Genomic DNA, 11,278 nt, shown 5'->3' on the forward strand with positions numbered 1-11,278 from the left:
GCGGTGATCATGTGTGTAGCTGGTAGGTAGCAGTGTTTATGAACGGTGGTCATGTGTGTAGCTGGTAGGTAGCAGTGTTTATGAGCGGTGGTCATGTTTGTTCGTGAGACTAGAGTTCAAACCCAGTGTGGGAAAAGTGAGGGTGGAAGCTATACTGACGAGCAACGCAGTGACATCTGTTACACACACATAATATCAATGCCCTAACAGTTGAGCCCCAGGCTTTGCTGTCTCTAAGACCCCCTAGTGGCCACAGATAGTAAACACAGACAGTACTTAATGAACAAGATTCAGTTATTAACAATTCATCATAGTCCCATAGATAGTTCTTATAATGTTATATTATTATAATACCACAACGTCACACACTCCTTTCACTCTCTCCCTCCTCTCTCCCTCTCTCTCACACACAGACACACACACAGACACACACAGACAGACACACACAGACACACACACACAATCTGTACAGCCCAACACTTATAATTTAACAGAAGAACAATGTCCTGTCTAATCACGAAAAGACAGCAGAGATGTGGGAGGGTTGTGGGAAGGTTGCAGGAATACTGTGAGACAGAGGTTATGGGAACGTTGGAGGGAGGTTATGGGAAGGTTGTAGGGAGGTTGTAGGGAAGTTGTGGGAAGGTTGTAGGGAGGTTGTAAGTGTCACATGCAGAGTGTGAGGAGCTACATATTTACACTGAAGGAGACACACAAATCTTATCCCACTCCCTACATTTGTGCCCCAACTCTCTACCCCCCCCCCTTCCTCTCTTCCCCTCTCCCCCCCTCCTCTTTCCTCCCCTCTCTCCACCCCCCGCCCCACCCCCCCCTCCCTCTCTCTGTCTACTTGAGGTCTCCTGCGTCTCCCTGGATGGTCTTCTTGATGCGCAGCAGCATGGTGGTCAGCCATTGGTCCAGACGAGACACGGAGTCAAACTCCTTCACCGCCTCTGTGAACGCCTCGCTGTTCTGCTCCTCATGGGCATCCAGCAGCTTCTACAGGGGGGGGGGGGGGTCAGGGGGGTAACAGCACAGTCAGGGGGGTAACAGGACAGTCAGGGGGGTAACAGCACAGTCAGGGGGGTAACAGAACAGTCAGGGGGGTAACAGAACAGTCAGGGGGGTAACAGAACAGTCAGGGGGGTAACAGCACAGTCAGGGGGGTAACAGCACAGTCAGGGGGGTAACAGCACAGTCAGGGGGGTAACAGCACAGTCAGGGGGGTAACAGCACAGTCAGGGGGGTAACAGCACAGTCAGGGGGGTAACAGCACAGTCAGGGGGGTAACAGCACAGTCAGGGGGGTAACAGAACAGTCAGGGGGGTAACAGAACAGTCAGGGGGTAACAGCACAGTCAGGGGGGGTAACAGAACAGTGTTCTCTGAACGTTGGATGCAGTGTGTTTACTATTATTGTGCGCCAGCGTTCCAGCTACACCGTTATTTTGCCGTTGGTCGTTTTCCCCAAAAATCAGATTTTCCTCTGTTTGTATTCTTCTACATGCATGAACACGCCCCCTCGCTCGCTGTGGGAGGGGCTTAAGCCAGAGTAGAGGAGAGCATGTCTACCTTCAGCAGCTTGCACTCTCTGGAGTCTGCGAAGGCAGGAAACATCTCCTCATACTTCTCTATGGCCAGCTGGAACACACACACGCACACACACACACACACACACACACACGCACGCACACACACACATACACACACACACACACACACACACACACACACACACACACACACACACACAAGCACACACACTCAGTCTTAATTGAATACTGCTGTATAGAAGTAGTATATCAACAGTATAGCAGTAGCATTACAGTAGTATTATAGTAATATAGCAGTAGTAGCAGTTTGCTTCCCTCTGGAATATGTAGGGGTGGGACCTACAGTATGTCCATCCCCCATTGCTCTCTGTAAAGCACATTGTGTTGCCTCTGGATATGAAATTCACTATACAAATAAAGTTTGATTTGATGATTTAGTATTACAGTACCTTAGCGTTGAGTTCATCCACTATGAAGTGGCACAGAGAGGCCTTGAAGAAGTACTCCTTGGCGTTGTACTTCAACAGTGGGTTGTCCATGGTGCTGGTGGCAACCTGACACACAAACAACCCCGGTGAACACTTAATGGAGAGAAGCCAGGAGAACAGCCCTGCCCAAGCCAGGAGAACAGCCCTGCCCAAGCCAGGAGAACAGCCCTGCCCAACCCAGGAGAACAGCCCTGCCCAACCCAGGAGAACAGCCCTGCCCAAGCAGGAGAACAGCCCTGCCCAACCCAGGAGAACAGCCCCGCCCAACCCAGGAGAACAGCCCCGCCCAACCCAGGAGAACAGCCCCGCCCAACCCAGGAGAACAGCCCCGCCCAACCCAGGAGAACAGCCCCGCCCAACCCAGGAGAACAGCCCCGCCCAACCCAGGAGAACAGCCCTGCCCAACCCAGGAGAACAGCCCCGCCCAACCCAGGAGAACAGCCCGGCCCAACCCAGGAGAACAGCCCTGCCCAACCCAGGAGAACAGCCCCGCCCAACCCAGGAGAACAGCCCCGCCCAACCCAGGAGAACAGCCCTGCCCAACCCAGGAGAACAGCCCCGCCCAACCCAGGAGAACAGCCCTGCCCAAGCCAGGAGAACAGCCCTGCCCAACCCAGGAGAACAGCCCCGCCCAACCCAGGAGAACAGCCCCGCCCAACCCAGGCAAGGGAACCTTTCTGACACCAGACATTGTTTTCCCATATGAGTAAATCTGAATATCTGCAACAAACATGGTCAATGGTAAATGTACTGCACTTATATAGCGCTTTTATTCAAAGTGCTTTACAATGGCCTCTCATTCACCCATTCACAAACACACACACACACAGACACACACACACACCAATGACGGCAGCTTCCGTACAAGGTGCTAGCCTGCTCATTGGGAGCAATTTGGGGTTCAGTGTCTTTGCCCAAGGACACTTCGGCATGTGGACAGGAGGAGCTGTGATTTGAACCGCCGACCCTGTGGTCACTGGACGACCCGCTCTACCACTGAGCCACAGCTGCCCACATGAACCTCGGGAGCCACAATGGAGGACAATGAGTTTGAAAGATGAAAAACACTCGCTATATTGCTCTTCTTATTGTGGGAGAATGTCTCCCTAACTCCTACCCCTACCCCTACCCCTACCCCTACCCCTAACCCAGACATGCTGCCCCCCCCGCTGCATCAGTAATGATGAGCTGCTCCAGTCCTCTTTCTCATGGCTGCAATTCTCTCTTTCTTGTGGCCATTATTTATTCCTGAATCGTACCACTTATTCTTCTAACTTTCACTCACATTTTTCATTGTAGGCTTCTAGCTGGGGCTGGGCCACATACGGAGGAAACCGGACATGATCAGTGGGTTTGTATTACAGTACTAATTGTTAATTGTATTACAGTACTAATTGTTAATTGTATTACAGTACTAATTGTTAATTGTATTACAGTACCAGTTACAATAAATTAGCATGGGAGCCCTTACAGCAGATCAGTACCCAGTCACAGAATGAATCTGCTTTCACTGGTGACAGACAGACAGAGACAAGCAGAGAGAGAGAGAGAGAGAGAGAGAGAGAGAGAGACAGAAAGGCACAGACCGGCAGACAGACAGACAGACAGACAGACAGACAGACAGACAGACAGACAGACAGACAGACAGACAGACAGACAGACCTGTTCGTAGATCTCGATGCCTTTCTGGTACTGCTCCAGCTGAGCACTGTAATGGCCCACCTTCAGAAGACACTTATTGGCTGAACTGAGAGAGAGAGAGAGAGAGAGAGAGAGAAGGAGATGGACAGAGAGAGAGAGAGAGAGAGAGAGGGAGGGAGATGGACAGAGAGAGAAAGAGAGAGAGGGAGGGAGATGGACAGAGAGAGAGAGAGAGAGAGGTGGACAGAGAGAGAGAAACCATCACAGACAGAGCATAATTTGTCATGCCAGTAAAGCAGGCAGAGGTTGGGGGGAGTGGGGGGGTGCAGCGCGAGGAGAAGGTGGGCATCCCATCTCATCACGACCAGCTGGAGGCGGGGCTTACCTGTTGGACTCCTCCCCCTTGTAGTAGTCTGCCGCCTGCTCATAGTGGGCGATCGCCTAGGCAACCAGAGCATGACAGATCAGGATATGTATAGAGGATTGTATATTGTATTGCACAGCTTCACTGTATAGGCCTGTGATGCGCTGTGTGTGTGTGTGTGTGTGTGTGTGTGTGTGTGTGTATCCTATACCTTCTCTATATCCACCAGCTCAGACTCGTAGACCTCTGCGATGGTGATGTGGTGTTTGGCTGCGATGGTGAACCTGCCCTGGAACACACAGGTTACATTGGTATTAACACCTGTACCTCACTTTACCCTAAACACACACACACACACACACACACACACACACAAGTAAATGGTAAATGGACTGCACTTATATAGCGCTTTCATCCAAAGCGCTTTACAATGATCTCTCATTCACACATTCACACACCAAAGGTGGCAGCTGCCATGCAAGGTGCTAGCCTGCACCTGGGAGCAGTTTGGGGTTCAGTGCTCAAGGACACCTCGACATCTGGACAGGAGGAGCCGGGATTCGAACCACCGATTCTACGATCATTGGACGACCCGCTCTACCTCTACCTCTACGAGATCCACACACACACGCATCCACACATGCACACACACACACACACACACACACACACACACACGCACACACACACACACACACAAACACACACACACACACACACACACACACACACCATAAATGTCCCACATGTGGAGAGGCGAGGCAGGTCTTACCATGTCAGTGTAGATATCAATGGCTGCATTTAGACAGTTGATAGCCTCTATAGGGGGATGAGGAGAGGAGAGACAGGAGAGAGACGTTAAGGGCTACCATGAAGAGAGACATGAAGAGAGACGTGTAGAGAGACGTTAAGGGCTACCATATAGAGAGACATGAAGAGAGACGTTAAGGGCTACCATATAGAGAGACATGAAGAGAGACAGGAGAGAGACGTTAAGGGCTACCATATAGAGAGACATGAAGAGAGACATGAAGAGAGACGTTAAGGGCTACCATATAGAGAGACATGAAGAGAGACAGGAGAGAGACGTTAAGGGCTACCATATAGAGAGACATGAAAGGTAGAGGGAAAGAGAGAGGTAAGTAGAAAAAGAGAGAAGTGAATATTGGCATCCATGTCAGGGAGACAAAATACAGCCGATAATATCTGTTGTGTGTATGTGTGTGTGTGTGAGTGTGTGTGTGTGAGAATGTGTGTGTGAGAGAGTGTGTGTGTGTGTGTGTGTGTGTGTGTGTTGCTCACCCTGAGGATCAGCCTTCTTGTAGGCGTTGCCCGCGTCGACGAAGCTGGTGGCAGAATCCAGTTTGTTCTGCAGCTGCATGTGGAGTCGAGCCGCCTGGCAGAACGCGTTCCCCGCAGCTGAGACAAACGTTCACTATTTATTCATGTCCACATGGAGGATAATTACTACATACTGTACAGAAGCACAAATACTAAAGCTGCAATATATGGAATCGCAGTTCATGGACCAGCGGCAACATTCTTTTTCCCACTTCTTCCAAGGGTCCAAGTATCAGCAGAGACAGAGCGGTACTTAGCCAGGCGTTCAGCCCTCTTTTTGGGCATCCCCAGTGGTTGGACCCTCTTACGACCAACCTGTCCTAGACTACCAAATATGAACACAAGTAGTCTGCATCTGTACCCTACTGTAGCTCTGAGAGGGTATTCAGGAGAGGTCGGTACTTAACGACCTCTAGCCTAGGGTCAAATGTGCTGCTACCTCCCGATCAAACACCTCTCTGGATGCTTCACTGACTACAGCAACATCTGGCGTAGAGCAGACAGATGTGTGAGAGGGTTACTGCAGAGATGGAACATGGAGGGATTCACACAGGAATGTTTGAACATTCTGGCTGAGGTTGGAAAATTAGATATGTCCTTTACTATCAAGTCCACTATTCTGTCATGATGTGCCACTGTAAGTACACTACTATCTGTATATACCATTTATACATAGCTGTTTACACATCCTTATTCTAGTATATCTTTAATTGTACATAAGAGGGAGAGAGAGAGAGAGAAGAGAGAGAAGAGAGAGAGAGAGAAGAGAGAGATAGAGAGAGATAGAGAGAGAGAGAGAAGATAGAGATAGAGAGAGACAGAGAGAGAGAGAGAGAGAGAGAGAGAGAGATAGAGAGAGATAGAGAGAGAGAGAGAGAGAGTTACCGCTCCAGTTCTTGGCCATCTTGAACATATTGGCTGCTCGGGCGTACATCTCGCAGGCGTCCTCCACCTTATGATTCCCCCTGAAACAGAAGACAACATCACTGGCTACTGGCACCGCTGGCCCGGTACAGGCCTCACCCCACCACCACCGACATCTGACAACCCACTGTATTTGTGTTTATACACAGCGTAATAACTGCTGTACCGCTATAAGCGCTGTGCGGTAACGACAGCTGCACCGTTAGATACCGTTACATGTCATTCATCACAGCCGTCAGCTACGCCATCAAACGAGCGGAGCCCCAGGCCGGACTGCGACAAACAACCCAGCAGTTAGTCGGCTACGGCCTCTTCCGATGTATTCACTCTCTATAATCACTCTCAATCTCTCTCAATCGACACAAGTTTTTTTATTCCAGGTTGCTTGTTTACACAGTCATCCTGTTTGGGTGAGCTACCCATCCCCCATTTTATTGCAGTCAAATCACACAAACGTTAGATGACATAAGTCCTGTCGACCTGCGGCGCAGAACCAGAGTATCTCACCCGAACATGCCTCCGAGGAACGACCCGGACGACTTCACCTTCTTATCGGCCTCCGCCATCAGCTGGATGGCCTCTTTCTCTTTACCGGAGGTGTCCATCGCAGTCCGGACGGTGGGTCGTTGATGCGAGGAGCAGGGAAAACAGATGTAGTATCGCACAGAGCTGGCTGGGATGCGGCTGGTGCTGAAGCTGCTGCTGCAGACTGACTGGAGAGACGGCGGCTCCTCTGCGTTCACAACCCGCCCGATACCGCCACCTGCCGGGGGAAGGGGAGCTCTGCATCTGTCGACTCACGAAAGGCTGGTATCGCGAGACTATGCAGAACCTGGCTGGTTGACTTGACGTATGTGGTCAGGTGACGACACGACAGCGAAGCGGGAAAGCTGAACTCGTCCATCAGCTGAGAGGCTGTCAACACGTCCATCCCGTTATATTATACCTCCATGGTCCATCCCCTGCCCGCTAGTACAGCTAGCTAGACTAACCCTAGGTTGGATAGTTGAACTGTATCCGTATCTTGGAACTATCTTAACTTAAGGTATGATATCTAGCTAGCTAGTCATGGTCGTTAGTGCTAGCTAGTTAGCAAGTTATGCTGAAGGTTTGAGTCACTGCTTATTGCATAACGTCGGATGGTTTAACGTTAGCTAACATTAGCTAGCACTAGCAATTAACAATGGTTAATGGTCAATTAACGTTAGCAGTCCGTTCACATTGTTAGCTATTCTAATGATAACACAGGCTACCGTGAGCTACTTGCTGGCGAAATACTATCGAATACCGAAAGGCTATTTAATAATAGTTATAAGTCTAACTTTGCTGCTTGTTTCCTCTCCTGCTCTGTGGGGAGGATGAGTGGAGAGGACCCCGGCACTGGGAGGAGGGGAGGGGGAGGAGGGAGGGAGGGGAGAGGAGGAGGATGGAGGGAGGGGAGAGGAGGATGGAGAGGAGGAGGAGGATGGAGAGGAGGAGGGAAGGAGGGGAGAGGAGGAGGAGGAGGATGGAGAGGAAGACCATGGAGAGGGGGAGGAAATTGTCGTCCCTTCAGTGCTCAAAGAGGTAAGGGTCAGGCAGCTACACGCTCACTCATCTTTCTCACTCAGTCTCACATTAACCTCCTCCCTCCCTCTCTCCTCCCAACCCCCGTCTCTCTCTCCTCCAACCCCCCTTCTCTCCCTCTCTCTCTCCCCCCTCCATCTCTCCTCCCACCCCCCTTCTCTCCCTCTCTCTCTCCCCCCTCCCTCTCTGCTCCCACCCCCTTCTCTCTCTCTCTCTCCCCCCTCCCTCTCTCCTCCCACCCCCTTCTTTCCCTCTCCCCCCTCCCTCTCCCCCACCCCTCCCTCTCTCTCTCCCAGGTCCGTCCCAGGCGGCGGAGGTCAGCCAGACAGACAGGCTGAGTCCGTACCAGGGCTGGGCCCTCTACTTTACTGAAGGTGAGGGATGTCTACTGTGTGTCTATTCATGTTCCTGCTGTATCTACCTGGTATCTACATGTGTGTTTACCATGTGTCTACTTTGTGTTTAAAATGTTTCTACTGCAGTAGAACCTACAGTAGAGATCTGAACTCATCGAGAATGATGGTCGTTCGGATCTCTGTAATGTTTGTAACTGAAAATGACCGCAAAAAACATTAATTTTACAAAATAGAATATTTGTTTAATTTACACTCAGAATAAATTCAAAAATACATTCTATATTAGTTGGAAAGGCATTGAAATTGCAATCAAACAACCAGCTACTATATATACTTGTGTTTTGTGCTAGCCATGTTGTCATGTTACATGTTTCATTTGACGGTGTCTTCGGTTTTGACACCCGTTCGGATCTCTGAGGTTCTACTGTAAGTGTCTACTGCTTCTACTGTATGTCTACTGTGTGTATCTACTGTGCTTCTAGTACATTACTGTGTGTATCTACTGTGCTTCTAGTACATTACTGTGTGTCTACTCTGTGCTTCTAGTACATTACTGTGTGTCTACTGTGTGCTTCTAGCACATTACTGTGTGTCTACTGTGTGCTTCTAGTACATTACTGTGTGTCTACTGTGTGCTTCTAGCACATTACTGTGTGTCTACTGTGTGCTTCTAGTACATTACTGTGTGTCTACTGTGTGCTTCTAGTACATTACTGTGTGTCTACTGTGCGCAGGGTACACAGCCAGTTCTCCATATGTGGAGAGGGTCCAGGTGTTTGAGCAGTACTTCACCTCCAAGATCCACCTCTATGATAAGGTAACTGTGTGTGTGATAAGGTAACTGTGTGTGTGTGTGTGTGTGTGTGTGTGTGAGAGAGAGAGAGACAGAGAGAGACACACTAACACACACAGTATGTGAAATTACTGTTTTTTGTTGGTTTAGCTGTCTTAAGTGGTAATTTTTTTAGGGTTTGAGATCAGAAATGTTTGTTAAGTAGAGGATCTGAGATGGAGCCCAGTTGAGCGCTGAGCTACAGAGTGACACCTGCTACAGTGTAGGTGTGCATGCGTTCATGTGTAGACTTGTAGACTTGTGATGTGTAGAAGTGTAAAGCACACTGATGTGGGTGGGTGTGTGCGTGCGTGTGTGTGTGTTTGTGTGTGTGTGTGTGTGTGTATAGGATGAGATCGAGCGACAGGGCAGTGTGTTAGTGGACTACAAGGACCTGGTGGAGAACCAGAAGGTGTGTGCTGCCCTGCCGGACCTGGCCAATCAGCTGAGAGAACAGCCTGAAACCAGCCTGAACTGTCTGGGGCTCGCCATCCACCAGGTACACACACACACACACACACACACGCACGCGTTATTTCAGATGTGTGTGTATATTTCAGGTGTGTGTGTGCATTTCAGATGTGTGTGTGTGTGTGTGTGTTTCAGGTTCTGACTGCAGACTTAGAGAGACATGTAGCAGAACTGCAGGGGGAGGGGCTTCCTAGAGGAGCCACACCCATTATTAACACACCGCACATCAGTGCCAGGTGAGCTGTCATACACACACACACATACACATACAGTACACACACAACACACACACACACACACACACACATACACACACTGTTTTTCTTGGTGTTTTACTTGTAACTACAGGAAGACCGCTCTGTGTCTGGTGGTGTATATGATGATACTGAACCCAAACCCTAACATCTACTCAACCCACTTCCTAACAACACACTCTCCCCCTTTCTCCTCTTTCCCTCTCTTTCTCCTCTCTCTCTCTTTCTCTCTCTCCCTCTCCTTCTCTGTCTCTCTCCGCTCTCCTCTCTGTCTCTCTCCTCTCTTTCTCTCTCTCTCTCTCTCTCTCTCTCTCCCTCTCCTTCTCTGTCTCTCTCTATCTCTCTCTCTCTCTCCCTCTCTCCCTCTCCTTCTCTGTCTCTCTCTCTCTCTCCTCTCTTTCTCCTCTCTCCTTCTCTCTCTCTCTCTCTCCAGGTTGTATAACTATGACCCCCTGACCCCCCTGCGGACGCTGCGTGCGAGTGTGTTTGGGCGGCTGGTGTGTGTCCGGGGGACGGTGGTCCGGGTCAGCAACATCAGACCGCTGTGCTCGCGCCTCGCCTTCACCTGCAACGGCTGCTCTCACACACACGCTCTGACCCTGCCACACGGCAAGTTCACCACGCCCACCAAGGTACACACACACACACACACACACACACACACACACACACGCCCTGACCCTGCCGCACGGCAAGTTCACCACGCCCACCAAGGTACACACACACACACACACACGCCTTCACCCTGCCGCACGGCAAGTTCACCACGCCCACCAAGGTACACACACACACACACACATGCCTTAACCCTGCCCCACGGCAAGTTCATAGTCATCCATATAGTCTGTAAGTGATGTGTGTGTGCGTGTGTGTGTGTGTGCGCGCGCGTGTGTGTGTGTGTTCTCAGTGTGTCCAGTCAGAGTGCAGGAGTCACTCCTTCACCCCTGACAGGACTTCTCCTCTCACCCAGACGGTGGACTGGCAGACTATCAAGTACACACTCTCTCTGCACACTACTCACTTCCCCTACACACTACATACTCACACTACACACTCCCTCTACGCACGTAGACGTGTCTTAGCTCCAGGACCATGACGGAAATAAGTGTTCACACTTTCTCATGTTATCCTTTGGATTCTTGTTGTGTCTTAATCATCAATAAATGCATTCATTCATTCACACTGCACACTCCCTCTGCATATTACACACTCCCTCTATACACTGCACACTCCCTCTGCATATTACACACTCCCTCTATACACTACACACTTCCTCTACACTACACACTCCCTTTGCGCACTACACAATCATTCTGCACACTACGCACTCCCTCTACACACTACACACTTATTCTACACACTCACTCTGCATATTACACACTTCCTCTACACACTACACACTCTCTCTACACACTTCCTCTACACACTACACACTCTCTCTACACACTTCCTCTACACACTACACACTCCCCCTTCCCTCCCTCATTGG

The 11,278-nt window shown here is 50.2% G+C and overlaps 2 protein-coding genes across 3 annotated transcripts in view; one reads left to right on the plus strand and one right to left on the minus strand.

The window, feature by feature from the left end:
- Window positions 1-846: 846 nt before the first annotated feature.
- LOC311315909 (beta-soluble NSF attachment protein) lies at window positions 847-6,915 on the minus strand (the record flags this gene model as incomplete). 2 transcript variants are annotated; one of them, XM_084446629.1, is made up of 10 exons in its annotated part: window positions 847-999; window positions 1,572-1,640; window positions 2,002-2,106; window positions 3,703-3,787; window positions 4,067-4,122; window positions 4,257-4,334; window positions 4,818-4,864; window positions 5,348-5,464; window positions 6,272-6,351; window positions 6,818-6,915. In XM_084446629.1, the coding sequence occupies 10 exons, from the start codon at window positions 6,913-6,915 to the stop codon at window positions 847-849; spliced, it is 888 nt and encodes a 295-aa protein (XP_084302755.1). The 2 variants fall into 2 exon arrangements, with proteins under 2 accessions (XP_084302755.1, XP_084302756.1); XM_084446630.1 differs by lacking the exon at window positions 5,348-5,464.
- Window positions 6,916-7,668: 753 nt separating this feature from the next.
- Window positions 7,669-11,278, plus strand: part of LOC311315793 (DNA helicase MCM8-like) — a gene marked incomplete at its 5' end in the record, with an annotated part of 11,337 nt that continues 7,727 nt past the window's right edge. The window contains 7 exons of the mRNA XM_084446491.1: window positions 7,669-7,876; window positions 8,173-8,250; window positions 8,967-9,049; window positions 9,414-9,563; window positions 9,671-9,771; window positions 10,223-10,421; window positions 10,697-10,782. Coding sequence (XP_084302617.1) covers window positions 7,669-7,876; window positions 8,173-8,250; window positions 8,967-9,049; window positions 9,414-9,563; window positions 9,671-9,771; window positions 10,223-10,421; window positions 10,697-10,782 — 905 coding nt within the window. The remainder of the gene's footprint in view (window positions 7,877-8,172; window positions 8,251-8,966; window positions 9,050-9,413; window positions 9,564-9,670; window positions 9,772-10,222; window positions 10,422-10,696; window positions 10,783-11,278) is intronic.

Source organism: Borostomias antarcticus, assembly GCF_949987555.1.
Source record: "Borostomias antarcticus genome assembly, chromosome: 12".
Taxonomy (NCBI): Eukaryota; Metazoa; Chordata; class Actinopteri; order Stomiiformes; family Stomiidae; genus Borostomias; species Borostomias antarcticus.